Raw genomic sequence first — 20,145 nt, forward strand, 5'->3', positions numbered from 1 at the left:
TGTGTGTGTGTGTGTGTGTGTGTGTGTGTGTGTGTGTGTGTGTGTGTGTGTGTGTGTGTGTGTGTGTGTGTGTGTGTGTGTGTGTGTGTGTGTGTGTGTGTGTGTGTGAAATGCTCTTTTTCCAGTGTGTGTGTGTATTTGTGTGTGACGGAAGTGGCTACTGAATGGAGGCTCTGACTGCAGCATGTTTATCTCTGTTTCTCCCCTCTCATGTATTTCTGAGTGTAATCTGAGAGAGCACGCTGCAATGTCAGCTATATATTGCCATATCTCATAAACTGTGTGTTCCATCTGTGTTTGTACCACCAACATATAGGATGATAATTGTTTTGTAGAAAGGGCGAGAGTGGACACATTAAGTGGTTTGTTTGTGATTTCCTTCATGTGAGTGTGTAAGTGGGTGTGAGCGCACAGGCACAGTGTGTGTCACTGTGGTTGAGTGTCATTGTGGGAGTAGTTAATCTGTGTCGGTGTCCCTGAATTGTGTCTGCGTGTATGTCATTGTGTCTCATGGTTTAATTGCATGTATGTAAATGTAGAAGATGAGTATGTAAGTATGTATGCCTACAACGCTGCTTCTTCTGTACAATCCTGGAAGCTACAGAGGATGATTCAGGAATCAGAAGGGAGCGTACATGTAGGCTACTGTAATACTGTAGGCTACTGTAATAATGTAGGCTCCTGTAATACTGTAGGCACCTGTAATACTGTAGGCTACTGTAATACTGTAGGCTACTGTAATACTGTAGGCTCCTGTAATACTGTAGGCTACTGTAATACTGTAGGTTACTGTAATACTGTAGGCTCCTGTAATACTGTAGGCTACTGTAATACTGTAGGCTACTGTAATACTGTAGGCTTCTGTAATACTGTAGGTTACTGTAATACTGTAGGCTCCTGTAATACTGTAGGCTACTGTAATACTGTAGGTTACTGTAATACTGTAGGCTACTGTAATACTGTAGGCTTCCTGTAATACTGTAGGCTACTGTAATACTGTAGGCTTCCTGTAATACTGTAGGCTAATGTAATACTGTAGGCTACTGTAATACTGTAGGCTCTTGTAATACTGTAGGCTACTGTAATACTGTAGGCTACTGTAATACTGTAGGCTACTGTAATAATGTAGGCTCCTGTAATACTGTAGGCTACTGTAATAATGTATGCTCCTGTAATACTGTAGGCTACTGTAATATGGGAGTGTATACTGTGACCACTGTGAGTGTCACACTGGCCAGTGGTGAATTCATGTAACGTAGAAGCAGTCAATATGCACATATACATGTAACAGGAACGACGGGGGTTAAATGGTACAGACTATTTCAAAGAACCACGGTGTCATTCCTACACCTCTGTTGCCTTGGGGATAACATGATACAAACCAGCCATTTGAGCACACTGCTGCATGTAGATTTGTATCCTTTGAGAGGGAATGCACGAAGAAGACGGGATGAGAGAAAAGGAATGAAGTGTGAACAGCAGATGGATGGAAGGCGGCTTTTTGCGTTGGCGAAACCGTAACTTTGACAGTGTGGCGACACACAAGTGAAGGATGAAAGGGACAGTCCAAACTGTAGACCTCAGTATGAGAAGTTAACAGTGGTTTCTTCTGCTTTGTAATGGATCCCATGTACTGCCTGCTCACACCGAGTTCAGCAACTCCCAGAAAAGCAAAGACTCTCATCCTCAGCCGTGTTGTACCTTGGTGGATTTGCACAGTCGATTGGAGGCGTCAGTTTGAGTTTATCCGGGCATCTAATGCAGAAAAACGAAGCTCCAGAATAAAATACGGGGATTTCAACCCAACGGATTCAACCACAAGTCATACAGTGACCGAAGAGCCAGACATCCTAATGGAGTTGCAAAACAGCATGAATTGAGACCTTTAAATGAACGGAGATGGAGACCCTGTTGTTGTATATGGCTGTTAAGTCTGAGGTTACAGTATGCACTGAGCTCGTAAAACAGTGTGAATTGAGACCTTTAGATGAACGGAGATGGAGACCCTGTTGTTGTATATGGCTGTTAAGTCTGAGGTTACAGTATGCACTGAGCTCGTAAAACAGTGTGAATTGAGACCTTTAGATGAACGGAGATGGAGACCCTGTTGTTGTATATGGCTGTTAAGTCTGAGGTTACAGTATGCACTGAGCTCGTAAAACAGTGTGAATTGAGACCTTTAGATGAACGGAGATGGAGACCCTGTTGTTGTATATGGCTGTTAAGTCTGAGGTTACAGTATGCACTGAGCTCGTAAAACAGTGTGAGTTGAGACCTTTAGATGAACGGAGATGGAGACCCTGTTGTTGTATATGGCTGTTAAGTCTGAGGTTACAGTATGCACTGAGCTCGTAAAACAGTGTGAATTGAGACCTTTAGATGAACGGAGATGGAGACCCTGTTGTTGTATATGGCTGTTAAGTCTGAGGTTACAGTATGCACTGAGCTCGTAAAACAGTGTGAATTGAGACCTTTAGATGAACGGAGATGGAGACCCTGTTGTTGTATATGGCTGTTAAGTCTGAGGTGACAGTATGCACTGAGCTCGTAAAACAGTGTGAGTTGAGACCCGGCAGGCTTTACAGCGTGAATTGGAGACACTGTTGTTGTAGGACAGTATATGGCTACTGTGGAGTGAGGCTCCTGTATTCGCTGAGCTCTACATGAAGGAAAGCCGCTGTAAGGCAGCCATAAATCTGTCAAGCAACAGAAGTCCCAGACATGGCAATGGGGCAATGACCAACTCGTAACCCTGTGCCGTCAAACTAATCCTACCATATCATAACAACCGTCAACCATCGATGAAAGACAGCAAATGTCATTATGAAGAGCGACGACTAACTGCTACTCAAACATAGATCCCTATCTGTGCATCATCAAGTGGAGAAGTGGGATGAGAGCTAACCAAGTTAGCTAGTGCAGTGAAAGCTTGAAGAAAGCGAATGCAGTATTACAGGTGTGTTTCTAAGTTCCCATTAACAGTGAAGTGTCTGTGCAGCATTTTTTATGTACATTCCCACGTGCTTCCTGGTGCTAGTCAGCGTTATGCTGGATTATGGAGAGGTCTCTCCAGTACACTCCTCCTCGCCCATCATGACACCGACTCTACCCTGGTTTGAAGAGTGTCTTTGTATGGTGGTGCTCTTTGTATGACATGCCTCAAGCCCCCCCATCTTTTGGTGCAGTGTGATTTCATAATGTGATGCAGTATAGCTGTCTCCCAGATTCAGAAATGCTTTATTTGCATGACAATGAGGCTTTCTGTTACTCAAGAAGTCATATAGCTTGCTCTCTCTTGCTCATTGCCCCCCCCCCACCCCTCTCCCTCCTCCCCTTCCTCCTTATTCTCTCTAAGTGACTACATCATTAAGGAGAAGACAGTGCTCCTGCAGAAGAAAGACAATGAGGGCTTTGGCTTTGTGCTTCGGGGAGCCAAAGGTGAGTGAGTGCCTCTCCTCCGAAATACCCCTGGATGTCTCCTATCTCCAGCTTCCACAGTCCTCTATCCTTCTATATATTTAACTTTCACCTCTCTCATTTCCTCTTACCCATTTCTTCCATCCTATCTCCCTGCCTCCACTTTCACACCATTGTATTTCTTCTCTCCCTTATCCTCTTGTTCTTGACTTGTCTCTCTGCAGCCCAGACTCCTATAGAGGAGTTCACGCCGACCCCAGCATTCCCCGCGCTGCAGTACCTTGAGTCTGTGGATGAGGGCGGTGTGGCCTGGAGGGCTGGCCTAAGGATGGGGGACTTCCTTATTGAGGTATGGCTCCCTGGAAAGGCTTGTCATTCTGAGAGTTTATGCAGGACTGGAAATCAACATGGGATCAACTTTTGTACTGACTATCAAATTGTAGATTTTTTTATTTGTTTTGAGTTTGAACTCAAACAGTGCAGTAAGACAGTTTAGTCTTGTTGCCAGCCAGTGTTATATCTCTCTCTCTCTCTCTGTCTGTGTGTGTGTGTGTGTGTGTGTGTGTGTGTGTGTGTGTGTGTGTGTGTGTGTGTGTGTGTGTGTGTGTGTGTGTGTGTGTGTGTGTGTGTGTGTGTGTGTGTGTGTGTGTGTGTGTGTGTGTGTGTGTAGGTCAATGGTCACAATGTCGTGAAGGTGGGGCACAGGCAGGTGGTCAACATGATCAGACAAGGTGGCAACACTCTGATGGTCAAGGTTGTCATGGTGGCTCGCAACCCGGAGATGGAGGACACCAACCCCAGGAAGAAAGGTATACTTTTTAGTTTGTTCTGTGTAATTTATGCAATTCATGTTTATAGCATAGTAGTAAACAGTAATGATTGTTTGCAATGAGTGTATGTTTACAACACACTAGTCAGAAAGTAAGTGCGTGTTTGGTCCTTCTCCTTTGGCAGTCCCCCAGCAGGCTAAGAGGCTGACTCCTCCTGCCATTGCCCTGCGCTCCAAATCAATGACATTAGAGCTGGAAGACATGGGTAAGACAATTGAAGAAGGAGGGTTGAGAAGCATGAAAACCATGGAGAAAAGGAAAAGAAAAGGATTGTTCACATTCTGACCCATAGAAAAAAAATGATTGAAAAAGTCCATGAAATATTAAGTGAGTTGATGCAGAGAGCCTTGGGGATTTAACTGGTATAGGTAAGGATCATTTTTCTATTTACCAATGGCTTGATGAGGAGGACTATACTATGGAGATACATGTCCTCTTTCAAGTGAATGTATGGAAATTTGCTCTGTATGGGAAAGATGGAGAGTCGTTCACATTCTGGAAACGCTACCGTAGGCAGTGGCATAATATAACCTCTGCTCCATTTCTTCTTTTTCGGCTAAATCAAATGGATGACTAACAGTGGAGAAAGGTGGGAAAAGGTTGAGTTGTGTATCATCATTGTCATCATCAGTGTTAAAGTATGTACTGGGTTCATTCATGTTATTTTGTGATATTACAGCAGTCTCGGTGTACTGTCATAGCATAATATGATTACCTTCTTTTCTCTAATATGCTCCAGCTGCCTCTCCATGGAAAAAGAAAGCAGGTGAATGTCTCGCTTATCATTACTTCCCTCAGCCCTTAAGCCCCCATTCAAAATCAGTCTGTGAGGGTCCTATGAATACACTGCCTCTGCTTTCCAGAGTACGAGTCCTCCCAGGTGCCTGATAAGAAGAGGACAGTCTATCAAATGGCACTAAGTAAGATCTGACCCCTGTCCCCTTTTGTGTTTCAAGAGGCCGTCTTTGCTTTTAATATTCTTATGCTTTTGATCTCTCTCTCTCTCTCTCTCTCTCTCACACACACACACACACACACACACACACACACACACACACACACACACACACACACACACACACACACACACTATCTCTCTCCCCCCATTTCTCCCTCTCTCTCACACATACATACGCACAAACTCTCTCTGCCTGTCAGATAAACTGGATGAGATCTTGGCAGCAGCTCAGCACACGATTGCGTCAGACGGACAGGGGCAGCGGGGTCACGGGGGGAAGAGAGAACGAACCAAGAGCATCGCCCCCAATGAGGTACTGCATCATTCTCAGCATTGTTAGTGCCACTGTTGTTAGTGCTTTCTTAAAACGGCATTATTGGTTAAGGGTTTGTAAGTAAGCATTTCACTGTAAGGTCTGCACCTGTTTTATTCGTTGCATGTGACAAATGCAATTTGATTTGATTTGATTTTAATAAATTACATTTTTGATGGGAGGCTGTTGCAGAGGAGTGTAAATGCTTATTTTAGGCTGGATCATGTGGATGAATTGTATTGTATTGTTGTATTGTTTTAATTCTGTAATGTAATGATTGTTGCTGCCTTCTTTGCCAGGTCTCATATGAAAAAGAGACTCTGGGTCTCAATGGGCTTTTCCTGGTTAAATAAAGACTAAATAAAAAAATAAAAATAAATGCTCTACCATCAAATCAAATCAAATTTTATTTGTCACATACACATGGTTAGCAGATGTTAATGCGAATGTAGCGAAATGCTTGTGCTTCTAGTTCCGACAGTGCAGTAATATCTAACATGTAATCTAACAATTCCACAACTACCTAATACTCTGTATGTAAGCAGCAGTCTCTGTGTTAGTGATGGCTGTTTAACAGTCTGATGACCTTGAGATAGAAGCTGTTCTTCAGTCTCTCGGTCCCTGCTTTGATGCACCTGTACTGACCTCGCCTTCTGGATGGTAGCGTGATGAACAGGCAGTGGCTCGGGTGGTTGTTGTCCTTGAGGATCTTTTTGGCTTTCCTGTGACATCAGGTGTTATAGGTGTCCTGGAGGGCAGGTAGTTTTCCCCCGGTGATACATTGTGCAGACCGCACCACCCTCTGGAGAGCCTTGCGGTTGTGGGCAGTGTAGTTGCCGTACTAGGAGGTGATACAGCCCGACAGGATGCTCTCAATTGTGCGTCTGTAAAAGTTTGTGAGGCTTTAAGGTGACAAGCCAAATTTCTTCAGCCTCCTGAGGTTGAAGAGGCGCTGTTGCGCCTTCACCACACTGTCTGTGTGGGTGGACCATTTCAGTTTGTCCGTCGATGTCGATCAGGGGGTGCTCCTCTTCTGTTTCCTGAAGTCCACGATCATCTTCTTTGTTTTGTTGACGTTGAGTGAGAGGTTGGTTTGCTGACACCACACTCCGAGTGCCCTCACCTCCTCCCTGTAAGCTATCTCGTCGATGTTGGTAATCAAGCCTACTACTGTTGTGTCGTTTGCAGACTTGATGATTGAGTTAGAGGCGTGCATGGCCACGCAGTCATGGGTGAATAGGGAGTACAGGCGGGGGCGGAGCACGCACCCTTGTGGGGCCCCAGTGTTGAGGATCTGCGAAGTGGCGATGTTGTTAAGAACCTTCACCACCTGGGGAGGCCAGTCAGGATGTACAGGACCCAGTCGCACAGGGCGGGGTTGAGACCCAGGGCCTCAAGCTTAATGATGAGCTTGGAGGGTACTATGATGTTGAATTCTGAGCTATAGTCAATGAACAGCATTCTTACATAGGTATTCCTCTTGTCCAGATGGGATAGGGAAGTGTGCAGTGTTATGGCGATTGCATCGTCTGTGGACCTATTGGGGCGGTAAGCAAATTGAAGTGGGTCTAGTGTGACAGGTAAGGTGGAGGGGATATGATCCTTGACTAGCCTCTCGAAGCACTTCATGATGACAGAAGTGAGTGCTACGGGGCGATAGTAATTTAGTTCAGTTACCTTTGCCTTCTTGGGTACAGGAATGAGTGGCGGGAGTGGCGGCTATCTTGAAGCACGTAGGGACAGCAGACTGGGATACGGAGAGATTGAAACTGTCCATAAACACACCAGCCAGCTGGTCTGCGCATGCTCTGAGGACACGACTAGGGATGCCGTCTGGGCTCTGAGGACACGGCTAGGGATGCCGTCTGGGCTCTGAGGACACGGCTAGGGATGCCGTCTGGGCTCTGAGGACACGGCTAGGGATGCCGTCTGGGCTCTGAGGACACGGCTAGGGATGTCGTCTGGGCCGGCAGCCCGGCGAGGGTTAACACGTTTAAATGTCTTACCCACTTCGGCCACAGAGAAGGAGAGCCCACAGTCCTCGGTAGCGGGCCACGTACCATGACTGTACTTGCAGAACCTACTGACCCTAGGGATCATACCCTCAATTCAGGGACTGTGTCTGCAATGCTGGATGTGAAATAGACCTCACAGCCTAGGATATTAACTTATTGCTTTCTCCATATTGCGCTATATCACTTTTACTCTCAATGCAAGTGTAATGCGCCTTCACTTTTTCCCGTTCTCCGCATCTCTCCCTGTGTGTCTTTCTTCTTTGTGTGTCTTGCAATACATTAAGCCAAGTCATGACCAGTTGGTTGGTGTAATGCCGCCTGGCTTCAACCAGGGTCAGTATCCCCCCGGCCATCCACATGGAGTAATGTTGCGACAGAAATCTATTGGTAAGTCCTACCGATACAATTACTATGAAGGTTACTGTCAAAAAGCCACATTCTGACTTTGTTTTCCAACCAGATAGTCTGTGTAACAGTGTGCCCGTTTTAGGTGTGACGGAGGAGGAGAGGCAGTCCCTCCACACCCCAGCTATGAAACTGGCCCGTAGCCTGTCGGAGGACATCCCCCCTCCCCCCAGCACATCTGCCCCAGAACCCCCCTTGTCTGCTGGACCCCACACTGCTCGGAGGGGGGAGCAGTCTGCCCCCCAGCCACTGTCCTCCCAGGCCCAGGCCCACTACCAGGCCCTCTCCACCCAGCAACAAGCAGCGCATGATGCCCAGGCAGGTTGGGACAGTCAACAGCACGGCATGACCACCACCCTCCAGAGAGGAGGAGGACAACACACAGGGGATCCCACGGAGGGGACGAGGAGAGGAGGGGGAAAAATGGGGGCATTGAGGAAGGGCTACAGTAGTGCTACTCCACCTACAAGCGCAGCTCCCACAACTCAACAGCAGCCTCAGCAGCAGCAAGTGGCGGCCCGGGAGAGGATTGGAGGGGCAAGCAGGGGAGGGGGAGTCAGGAAGGGCGGAAGGGGCCCTCTAGTGAAGCAGCCCACAGTGGAAGGTGGGCTCGGCAGGCACCACAGAGGGGGGCAAGGCCAGGGGGGTAAAAGCTCCGGGGCCAAAGAGAAGAGCTCCATCCCCATCCCCACCATCATCGTCAAGGCGCCATCCACCAGCAGTGGCAGTGGCCGCAGCAGCCAGGGCAGCAGCATGGATGGCGAGCAACCGCCTCCCGACATAGACGAACCTACCTCCCCCCCTGCCTCTCCCGACACCTCCACCACCCCCGGCCCGCCTTCCACCGTGGTCCCCTCACCACCCCAGCCCCCTGTCTCCTCCCCCATGACCCCTTCAACTGTCGCCCCCCAGCTGCCCCCTAACCTGGAGAACCTGGACTTCACCACCCAGTTCGGGGGGGCCTTCGTCGGGGCAGCGCGCCGGGACCGGGAACGTTTCCGTGACATGAGGAGGAAGAGTGCTTCCTTCTTCCTCTCCTCCGAAGAGGATGTCCAAGGGGAGGCGGGGGGAGGTGGAGGGGTATGGACCCAGCCCCTACAGGGGATGGGGATCGATATCCCCACCCCCCGCCTCCGCCCTTCCAAGTCGATTGACGAGGGCATGTTCTCTAGGGACAATTACATCCACTACGCCAGCAGTATGCCCCCTGCCTTTGGGCTACCTGAGTACCACTCCCCTGTGATGGGCCAGGATGGCCAGCCCAAGTCCGCTCCCTCCAACTACGGCCCAGGCACTCCAGCCACCACCTTCATCCACCCTCTGACTGGGAAAGTCCTGGACCCCTCGTCCCCCCTGGGCCTGGCGCTGGCTGCACGAGAGAGGGCCCTCAAGGACGACCGGAGGACCCGACGGGAGGAGCGGCACTTTGGCCGGCAGATGTCCAGCGTGGGGGTGTTCCCTACATCTCTCCCGTCTCCCACGCCATCCCTGTTTTCCACATCCACCACCACCACCTCACACACCTCACTGAACCGCCCACAGTCACCCAGGATATTACGCTTGGGAGGGGGAGGAGAGAGAGTGGAGAGGGACCAGGCGGCTGGAGGAGCCAGAGAGGGCCTCAGAGTTCGCTTTTCAGAGGACAGAACCAATCAGTACCAGACCCAATATTACCAACAGAGTCCAAGAGACAGGGAGCCACCTGGCCCACCCATGCAGCCGCCCGGCCCGCCGCCTCAGCCTGCACCCCGCAGACCCTCGTTCCTGCAGATGGAGAGCAGTGCAAACGCTAGCTACATCCCCCAGTACACCCTCACCGCAGCCCCAGCACACCCACATGAAAGTGGGGGAGAGGGAGGAGTTGGAGGGGGACTGGGGCTCATGGTTCTTCCCCCGCCTGCACCCTCGATAGATTTGGATGATGAGTTTGTCTTTGTTGACCCCCTGCCCCCTCCCTTGCAGTTCGCCAACGGCCAAGGCCAGCGAGAAATGCAGAGGGGATACCCTCAACAGCATCAACACTCAGCTCAACACGTCTCTTCCGCCATGCCACCCCCACCGCCCCCCCTCCCCTCTCCTAAAGTACCTCCACCAGGAGGCTTCCCCTCCAACGCCCCCCTCCCCTCCCCCCAGGCTGGGGACTCTGCCGCCTCCAGCCTCACATCCTACGACAGCGAGGTGGCCAACCTCACCCAGTCAGGTCTATCTCCCTCCCTTCCCTCACCCCAGATATTCCCCCCTTCCTCCACCACTACAGCCACCTCCATTTTACCCGCACCCGCACCCTCACTCCACAGACCCCAGCCCATGTCGCATACACACCCCTTCTTCAGTGACCCCACCGTACCAGTTAACCCCGCTAATATTGATGCCCCTGCTCCCCAAATGACCTTAGCACAGTACCGTGGCCCGGCCACCCTCACTACAACTATGACCTACGCCACAACAACGACCATGACCGCCGCCGCCACTGCTACCACAGCCTCTGTGGTGTCGTCAGACTACAACGCGTCTCTGAAAGCTCCCAGAACCGCCATCAACACTGCATGCAAGGCAGGAGACCACCACCCCTCCATGATGAAGACTGGAGACTGGCAGACAGAGACGGTGGTGGACTCTGGGATCGAGGAGCTGGACAGCCACAGCAGCGGCGACCAGCACCTGGAAATACTGGGAGTGAGTGAACTGACGGGTGAGAGAGGAGGAGGAGGAGGAGGAGGAGGAGGAGGAGGAGTGGAAGGGGACGGATGGGGTGGCGAGCACCCAGATCCTTATATGACCTACTCAGGCGGGCAAGAGTTTGAAGCACACCCCACCAAACACACGACCAAACCAACCGTGTATCCAAAGACGATGCAGTACAAAGAGGGCGGTATCAAGGACACAAGGGAAGCGTTGCGTAGACAGGTGAGCACCAACCCGCCCTACCAGAGCACCCCACCACACCCCCATAGACAGGCTAACCCAGAGGACGAGGCCAGGAGAGGAGAGGGAGGAGCAGCGGATGAGAGGAAACAACGTAGACAGAGTCGACCCAAGATGGAGGACGGCTTCGGTTCCACCCTGGCTGCCTGTCTGGAGCGGCCCAACACCTTGGAGCCAAGGGGTTCAACCGAGGGGGTCGACCCGGGACAGGGCCTGGAGCGAGGTGAGGCCCAGAGGGACGGGATGTCTATTGAGGGGCGCAGGCTGCACTCGCCACTCTCGGGGATGAAGGCCAGCATCATCAACGAGCTGAGCTCCAAGCTTCAGCAGATGAGCAATAAGAGCACAGACGACTGGGGTCAGTCTGAGATGCGAGGTCAGAGTCCCATTAGTCTGAGGTCACCCACAATGCACAGGTGAGGCTGCTGAGGTTTAGTCAATTCTAACTGTTTTACTAAGTGGCTACACGGCATTGTGTACTGAGCACAGTAACCCCTTTTACTTTCCTTATCTTTTAGATATTCTGGGGATTTCTCCGCCTCGTTTCAGAGCCCCCCCACAGCCCGCTCCACTTCCCCCTTACCCACCTCCTCCCCGCAGCATCGCCCGCCAATCCTCACCCCCAATCTCACCGCCACCCCCTCCGGCTCGCCCTCCCACCAGCCCACGCTGCAGCCCAACTGGACCCGCTCCCCCTCTCCCCAGATACCCACCTCCCCTTCTCACTTCTCTCACCCTCCTCTCTCCCCCACCTACTCACCCTATCCCACGTCACCCAAACACCGCACTAAGTATCGTGGAGCCAAGATTTTTGACTTCCAGTGTACCCCTGGTCCAGAGCTGAGGTCGTCTGTGTCACGCCGGCGCGCCCCCAGCCCCCTCATATACTCCACAGACCGCCCCAGCCCCGCCCCTCCCAGACCCTCCTCCCTCCCCATCCTCCCCAGCACCCATGTCTACAACACCCCCTTTGATTTCCCGTCACCCCTCACCCCTTCATCCCCAAGCCACACCCTAGGAGACTCTTACAACCCCTCCACACCACCTCTCTTCCCCACATCCCCACAACCTCCCAGTGCCCTCCTGGTCTCCCGCTCCCTTTCACCCACCCAGTTCCTCTCCGGCGCCTCCTCGCCCTCCATGCACATGCCCCCCTCTCCGTCCTGCCTCAGCTATCCCCACCACACCCCTCCTCCCCCAGCCAAACCCTTTACCATCAAGCCCCTGTCCTACTGGACTAGGTGGGACGTGGCCGACTGGCTGGCCTACCTAAACCTGGGGGAGCACCGGGAGCGCTTTCTGGACAACGAGATTGACGGCTCCCACCTGCCCTCCCTCACCAAGGACGACTTCCTGGACCTGGGGGTGACGCGCGTCGGCCACCGCATGAACATCGAAAGAGCGCTGAAGACACTGACTGACAGGTGAGGAAGGAGCGGCATGGACAGAGTCAACGCACAGACAGAGGCTACATGTCAGCCAAGTGGCGAGTGGAAATACAGAGAGAGAAAAAGAAGGAAAGGATGGAGAAGGAAAGACAAGTGCCTCTTTCCTTCCCTGCGAGCCAGATGATTCCATCCCCTTCCCTTTTAGCATAAAGCATTTTTCCTTTGTTCATTTGATAAGTTATTCCATCTCTCTCTCTCTCTCTCTCTCTCTCTCTCTCTCTCTCTCTCCCTCTCTCTCTCTCTCTCTCTCTCTGTCTCTCTCTCTCTCTCTCTCTCTCTCTCTCTCTCTCTTTCTCTCCCATATTTAATTTACTACTTTCACTCCTTATTCATTTTCCATTCATTCTTATTTCTTGATTTACCCTCCTCCCTCTTTCCTCAGGCTCTTCTCTCCCATGCATGAGCCTAGCCCCTCCCCTGTGCCACAGACTGAGAGATTGAAAGATGAGGTGACTCAGAGCTCAGAGAAAGACAGAGAAACAAACTGACTGAGATGAAAGCTAAAGAAGACCATTGGACACAAACAGACTGAGTTGGACCTCAGACTGGAAGCGATCGTGATGGACAAGGCTTAAACACGCCAAGAGAGATTTGGTATGAGTGGAATACAATTGTTTGGAATCTTTCTTGAGATGAACATTGATTACACGTGTTGGTCAAAAGAGGGTAGAAACACTTACGACACACACTCATGTCTAAAACTATACAATTTACACACACTGTACAACTACTGATGAATAGGCTTTTAATTCACACATGGACACACACACATGTGACTGGTGATTCTCACACTCCATTTGCTGCCTGAGTTACAGTAAAAGGAGAAATGCTAACAAGAATCTTGAGATTGGAGTGCTGCTACCCATACAGAGAGGGTAAGCCCATGGATATACTAAAGGTGGTGGTGAAGTTCCTCTATTAAACAGTGAGGGCCATATTCAAACTTGTCCTGAGGTTCATGCGCACACATTGACGCGTATTACATCATGGGATTGGAAGCTATGGTTGGAATGTATAAACTTCAGAATATGGTCATAATATGGAAAGGTACATTCATTGGTTTTGTACCAAGTGCTGATTGCAATCATTCATTTCAAATAGGTCAGGGTGTTATTGATATTTAATCATTCAAATGTGTGTTTAATGACAAATATTCTAAAATATACAAAACATATAGTCATAAAATGACATGATTATTATCATGGTTATTATCTTTACAAAGGCTGGCTGGAGTATGTCAGAGAGGGCCAAAGGGGAGTAAAATCTGGGTTTGTTTTTCCCTGAGACACTGCTATAAGGTGTCCACAGCCATGTTTCAGAGTTCGCTATGAACTCAAGTCATTTTACATTACACAGCTTACCGGTCATTCATTCATGATGTTGATGTTTACGAGCAGAGCACATGTCCAGGGATGTGAGTGTCTTTGGTCCCGTACTCACACACACACAGGTGCAACAATCAAAAAGGGCTTATACCGTGCGTCTGTCAGTCTTTATGGTGTCTGGCTACCTTGGCCTTTTTCCTCTGAGTGTTTGTACGTGTACGAAGATCTGTTCGTCAGCCTGCCTTGTTACCCATGATCCTTTACCCACCCTCTGCCCCTCTCTCTTATGCCTTCTCCGCAACTCAACGGCAGTTTTCCAAACATTAGAAAACGTAGAGACGTATATTTTGCACCGGTTGACAATCCTAACTTTGCCCTATTTCATAAACTTCTCTTTGAAATCTGAAAACTTTCTCAGATCCACATGTTTCAGAAAAAGACACACACACACACACACACACACACACACACACACACACACACACACACACACACACACACACACACACACACACACACACACACACACACAGGCTCTTTTAGATACCTATTTGCTATTGCCTTCGGTGAAATGCATTGTAAGGTGAGGAATACACACAAACTTTGTACACATAATTTATAGGTCTATATCAGTGATGGGCAACTTTGATGGGGGTGGGGGCCACAAAATCTGAACTCATCATGAGGGGCTGCAGTGGCTTACGGGCTTACGGGTCTGCGTACCCACATCCATACCTACACATGCAGTCAGAGCTTCTTTTTTTTTTTTGCCCTAGCCTTTTTGGGACCTAAGTGACAAGTTTGCTGCAATTCTACACATTCGGCCATGATGGGGTGGAGAGAAAATGTAGCAATTGTATAACACATTTCATGCAATTCTACTCATTTTGCCATAGGGTGGAAAGAAATGTTTGCAGTTTTTAATATAATATCTGTGTGAGAGTAACTAAGAAAATCAATAAAAAATCAGTAATTCAAACATTATTACCACAAGTTTAGATATCTGGCTGGACTAACTTACCAATCTAAAGCAATTTAGCTGACAAAGGGCTAATTGAGTGACTGTCAGTGACTGACCTACCAAAAGCAAAACCCTAACTCAGTCCCCCCCAATTATTTTAATTTTAATTTTAGATATATACAGTGCCAGTCAAAAGTTTGGACACACTTACTCATTCATGGGTTATTCTTCTTTTTTGAAAAAACTATTTTCCACATTGTAGAATAATAGTGAAGACATCAAAACGTAAACCAATAACACATATGGAATCATGTAGTAACCAAATAAGTGTTAAACAAATCAAAATAGATTTAGATTTTAGATTCTTCAAAGTAGCCACCCTTTGCCTTGATGACAGCTCTGCAAACCTCTTGGAATTCTCTCAACCAGCTTCACCTGGAATGCTTTTCCAACAATCTTTAAGGAGTTCCCACATATGCTGAGCACTTGTTGCCTGCTTTTCCTTCACTGTGCTGACCAACTCATCTCAAACCATCTCAATTGGGTTGAGGTTTGGTGATTGTGGAGGCCAGATTATCTGATGCAGCACTCCATCACTCTCCTTCTTAGTCAAATAGTTAATTGTCCTGTTGAAAAACAAATTATAGTCCCACTAAGCGCAAACCAGATGGAATGGTGTATCGCTGCAGAATGCTGTGGTAGCTATGCTGGTTAAGTGTGCCTTGAATTCTAAATAAATCATTGACAGTGTCACCAGCAAAGCACCCCCACACCATCACACCTCCTCCTCCATGCTTCATGGTGGGAACCCCACATGTGGAGATCATCCGTTCACCTACTCTGCGTCTCACAAAGACATGCCGGTTGGAAACAAAAATCTCAAATTTGGACTAAGCACAGATTTCCAAAGGTCTAATGTCCATTGCTCGTTTCTTGGCCCAGGCAAGTCTCTTCTTATTATTGGTTTCCTTTAGTAGTGGTTTCTTTGCAGCAATTCAACCATGAAGGCCTGATTCACACAGTCTCCGCTGAACAGTTGATGTTGAGATGTGTCGGTTACTTGAACTATGTGAAGCATTTATTTGGGCTGCAATTTCTGAGGCTGGTAACCCTAATGAATTTACCTTCTGCGGTAGAGGTAACTCTGGGTCTTCCTTTCCTGTGGTGGTCCTCATGAGAGCCAGTTTCATCATAGAGCTTGGTGGTTTTTGCGACTGCACTTGAAGAAACGTTCAAAGTTCTTGATTGTTCCGGATTGACTGACCTTCATGTCTTAAAGTAATGATGTACTATCGTTGCTCTTTGCTTATTTGGAGCTGTTCTTGCCATCATATGGACTTGATCTTTTACCATATAGGCCTGTCTTCTGTATACCATCCCTACCTTGTCACAACACAACTGATTGGCTCAAACACATTAAGAAGGAAAGAAATTCCACAAATGAACTTTTAACAAGGCACACCTGTTAATTGAAATGCATTCCAGGTGACTTCCTCCTGAAGCTGGTTGAGAGAATTCTGAGAGTGTGCAAAGCTGTCATCAAGGCAAAGGGTGGCTACTTTGAAGAATCTCAAATGTAATTTGATTTGATTAACACTTTTCTGGATACTACATGATTCCGTATGTGTTATTTCATAGTTTTGATGTCTACCCTTGAATGTGTAGGTGTGTCTAAACGTTTGACTGGTGTGTGTATGTATGTATATATATATATATATTTTGTATTGATCCGCAGCCCTGTAAAAGGTGGCGGCCCGCAGATTGCCCATCCCTGGCCTATATAATATATTGATTATGATAATGACAATAATAACATAAATTATAGTATAATTTAACAGTAATTGTTATATCAATGATTAGGTAAATGTAAACATTTTAAACACTACAGAATCTCTGTCTTCCAGATAGTGTGAGAAACGTTTTGAAGCTACTTGTTTCGTTCTCTTTATTTATTATTTCCGGTACATGCTTTCTATACTGCTCTACTAGTCCGACCACTACCTACTCTATTATTCCTGTGAGACTAATGCACAACAACACACATTCTTTAGGGTTGTTGCCATTCAAGAACCTTCTGATGGAAACGATTGAGCAGTAGTGTAGAAAGCATTATGTTCTATGATTTAAAGAGTATTTTAGGACTAGTAATATAAACATATGATTATGATGAATATATACAGTATGAGCAAATGTATGCAGAAATAAGATGTATTTATGAAGTTTTGTTTAAAATGAAATACAGAAATATACTGATAAAATATGATAAGAGTTATAACTAAGGTGTTGAAATAAATGCTGAATCAACTATTGAACTGTTTGGATATTTTTTCCCTCTCTGAATCAAAGGTATCTACTACGGTGGCAAGAAAAAGTATGTGAACCCTTTGCAGTTACCTGGATTTCTGCATAAATTGGTCATAACATTTGATCTGATCTTCATCTAAGTCACAACAATAGACAAACACCGTCTGCTTAAACTAATAACACACAAACAATTATACGTTTTCATGTCTTTATTGAACACACCGTGTAAACATTCACAGTGCAGGGTGGGAAAAGTATGTGAACCCTTGGAATTAGTAACTGGTTGACCCTCCTTTGGCAGCAATAAGCTGCCAAAGCGTCTTGTGAATAGCAAAATCAAATTTTGTGAGTGTTTTTTACAGGGCAGGGCAGGTCTAACCAACATCTCCAATCTCATCTCATTGATTGGACTCCAGGTTAGCTGACTCCTGACTCCAATTACCTTTTGGAGAAGTCATTAGCCTAGGGGTTCACATACTTTTTCCAACCTACACTGTGAACGTTTAAATTATGTATTCAACATAGACAAGAAAAATACAATAATTTGTGTGTCATTAGTTTAAACACGCTATGTTTGTCTATTGTTGTGACTAAGATGAAGATCAGATAAAATTGTATGACTCATTTATGCAGAAATCCAGGTAATTCCAAAGGGCTCACATACTTTTTCTTGCAAATGTAGGTTCACATAAAGATAGATAGCTAGGTTCACTGTTTGTTCTGTTATGATTGACTAATTTGGCAGCTTCTCCTCCTCCCAGCCCACCAGCGGCCTCACACCATATTGTTCTCATGTTCAGGATTACTTCAGATCTGGACGAATGAGGAAAAGAGGCCACTAAGTACTTGGATTCATCTGCTGTAATCATACACTGTAGGAGGTAAGGTGGGTCTTTAAGAAGTGGGAAGTCAAAGAGAAAAACTGAGAAACCAGCTAACGGTCAATGATAAGTCATTCCTTGACACACTTGTACAGGTTCTGATGCAGTTGGTTTCCAGGACCCACTACATCAGGGAAACCCCAACCCTCACTTTGCTTGCAAGCAGTAGGGCAGCATGCACACTATGTGGTCTGGGAGTATGCTCTTTGGCAGTTTTGACAAATTCCGTCACATCAGAGAATGGAGTGTGCAAAGGAATGGGGGATACCTAGTCAGTTGTACAACTGCAGGCATTCAAAGGTGCCCAGGGTGAATGTGACAGTACACAGGGCTGCTCCCTACACACACACTAATAAGCTCACATGATGCGGTGCCACATTGACACAACGCTGTGCAGAGGGTTGAAATAAACTTTGCGTACACTCGTGTCAACACTAGTTCTTCAGCACCCTATTGAGAGAGGGAGGGAAGGAGGGAAGGAGGGAAGGAAAGGAGGAGGACGTTTCTTCCAGTTGTTTTTGTAATGGACTATGCAGTAGCAGTTGTAGAGAGCGAGAGAGAGAGGGACAGTGAGAGAGCGGGAAGAGGTAGACGAAACAAATCATCTGACACAGAGTTTCAAGGAAACTACGGGAAGAAAAAAATGAAGGACAGGGAGAGAGTGAGTGAATAGAGGAAAACTTGAATAACAACTTCAGAAAACAGCGAGAAAGTTGACCGACAGTGGAATGAGTATTAGGATAGAACAACACTGCTAACAGTGGAGGAGTGAAAGGTAAGAATGATCTTTATTTGCCTCTTGCCTACCAATCATTGTATGATTTTTATGCAAATTCACTGTCTTTGTCTTACTTTTGTTGGCTCTGACTTGGTGACTCGTTCTTTCAGATCACACTGGTGTGTGTAACTTTACAGGAAAAATTGTGTCAGTGAGTGAGGAGAATGTTTTGTGGAAGAGACACGGAGAGAAAAAGAGACAGAGAGAAAGTCTGAATGGCCCAAGAACTAACAAGTGGTCACTCGAGTAATCACTAGTGATTCAGAGAGACATGTAACTGATGATTTCTCCCAGACATAGTTTTCATTTTTGTCATGTTTGAATGAGGACTTTATTATTTCAATGACTTTAACACAACTTAAATGTATTTTTATTGGAATTATAGTCTAACTGTTCAGTGTTGTGAAACTGAGCAAAGACAAACTAGCCAATTGATACTCATAAAACCTAGTCCCCTACCCACCTAACCTCAGCATGCTGATATAATAAAACAAAGTGGATATAGTGGGACTATATTTTAACCAGAACAACAATTTTGTGACATTCATCAACAGTAGGCCTACTGTACTGTTATGTCATGACTTACAAGACCAGCTGAGAGAGGGACAGGCTAGATAAACACAGCAGCAAGGGGGAGGACTGTAGTGAGACAGAACCTCGGTTTTTCTCTTCTCTCGGCTTTAGTCTTGTGATGAAGTACAGTTATTCGGTTTCACACAAAGGAAATGATCACTCTGAAAATAAAGTGTCAATGTCTTATGGAGACAATAATAGGCCTGTAAGAAAAATCAGGTAAGAACAAATTCTTATTTTCAATGACGGCCTAGGAACAGTGGGTTTAACTGCCTTGTTCAGGGGCAGAACGACTGATTTGTACCATAGGGGATTTGATCTTGCAACCTTTCAGTTACTAGTCCAATGCTCTAACCACTAGGTTACGCTGCCACCCCAAAAATATTATTATTAGTATTAGTATTAATTAGTATTATCTTGTACTGGTCAGAAAACTTCTTATACTGACATAACCTTGTGTTCATTTTAAACAAAGCTTTGACGTAGAACTACAGTAATCCTATTCATTGTTTTCCAAACCCAAACTTTCTCCCCTCGCACTTTGTTGTCATGTTTTCCATGTTAAAGGGGCATACTGTAAGTGAGAGGAGAAGATGGTTCAGCTAATAGGGAGGCTGTTAGTCAGAGCCAGGGAAAGATGACCTTTCCCTCCTGTTTATTTTTGGACAGCAGCAGGAAGAATGTTGGAGCTGGGGTGTTCTATTCTTGCTGTTAGATTCCAGCCTATGAATTCCAGTCTCGGAATGGTACTCCCCCTTACTCACGATAGGTTCCGATTTAGCATAGACGTCAGCAATGTAATGTATAAATTATAGCTGCGAGCAGCAATGAATTGGGTTCACAGGATGACAGAAAAGACACCATATCAGTTGGATAACAGAGCAAGCACTCTATCATTTAGGAACTATCTTCCTTTATGTTCAACCAGTGAAAGCATTACCATGTTTATCTCTCAATACCACAAGGATGACGCAAGTGACGTTTAGTCTAGTGCTGTAGGTTGGTTATCTTT

General features: G+C 47.0%; 1 protein-coding gene across 1 annotated transcript in view; it reads left to right on the forward strand.

Moving 5' to 3' along the window:
• The window catches only part of LOC110498728 (SH3 and multiple ankyrin repeat domains protein 1), a 71,262-nt gene extending 56,804 nt beyond the window's left edge, over positions 1 to 14,458 (forward strand). The window contains exons 17-28 of the mRNA XM_036955649.1: positions 3,356 to 3,438; positions 3,642 to 3,766; positions 4,088 to 4,226; positions 4,372 to 4,452; positions 4,828 to 4,836; positions 4,987 to 5,013; positions 5,111 to 5,167; positions 5,406 to 5,518; positions 7,818 to 7,920; positions 8,024 to 11,279; positions 11,382 to 12,287; positions 12,694 to 14,458. Coding sequence (XP_036811544.1) covers positions 3,356 to 3,438; positions 3,642 to 3,766; positions 4,088 to 4,226; positions 4,372 to 4,452; positions 4,828 to 4,836; positions 4,987 to 5,013; positions 5,111 to 5,167; positions 5,406 to 5,518; positions 7,818 to 7,920; positions 8,024 to 11,279; positions 11,382 to 12,287; positions 12,694 to 12,799 — 5,005 coding nt within the window. The 3' untranslated portion in view covers positions 12,800 to 14,458. The remainder of the gene's footprint in view (positions 1 to 3,355; positions 3,439 to 3,641; positions 3,767 to 4,087; positions 4,227 to 4,371; positions 4,453 to 4,827; positions 4,837 to 4,986; positions 5,014 to 5,110; positions 5,168 to 5,405; positions 5,519 to 7,817; positions 7,921 to 8,023; positions 11,280 to 11,381; positions 12,288 to 12,693) is intronic.
• Positions 14,459 to 20,145: the final 5,687 nt, after the last annotated feature.

The sequence above is a fragment of the Oncorhynchus mykiss genome, chromosome 20 (genome assembly GCF_013265735.2).
Source record: "Oncorhynchus mykiss isolate Arlee chromosome 20, USDA_OmykA_1.1, whole genome shotgun sequence".
NCBI classification, from domain to species: domain Eukaryota; kingdom Metazoa; phylum Chordata; class Actinopteri; order Salmoniformes; family Salmonidae; genus Oncorhynchus; species Oncorhynchus mykiss.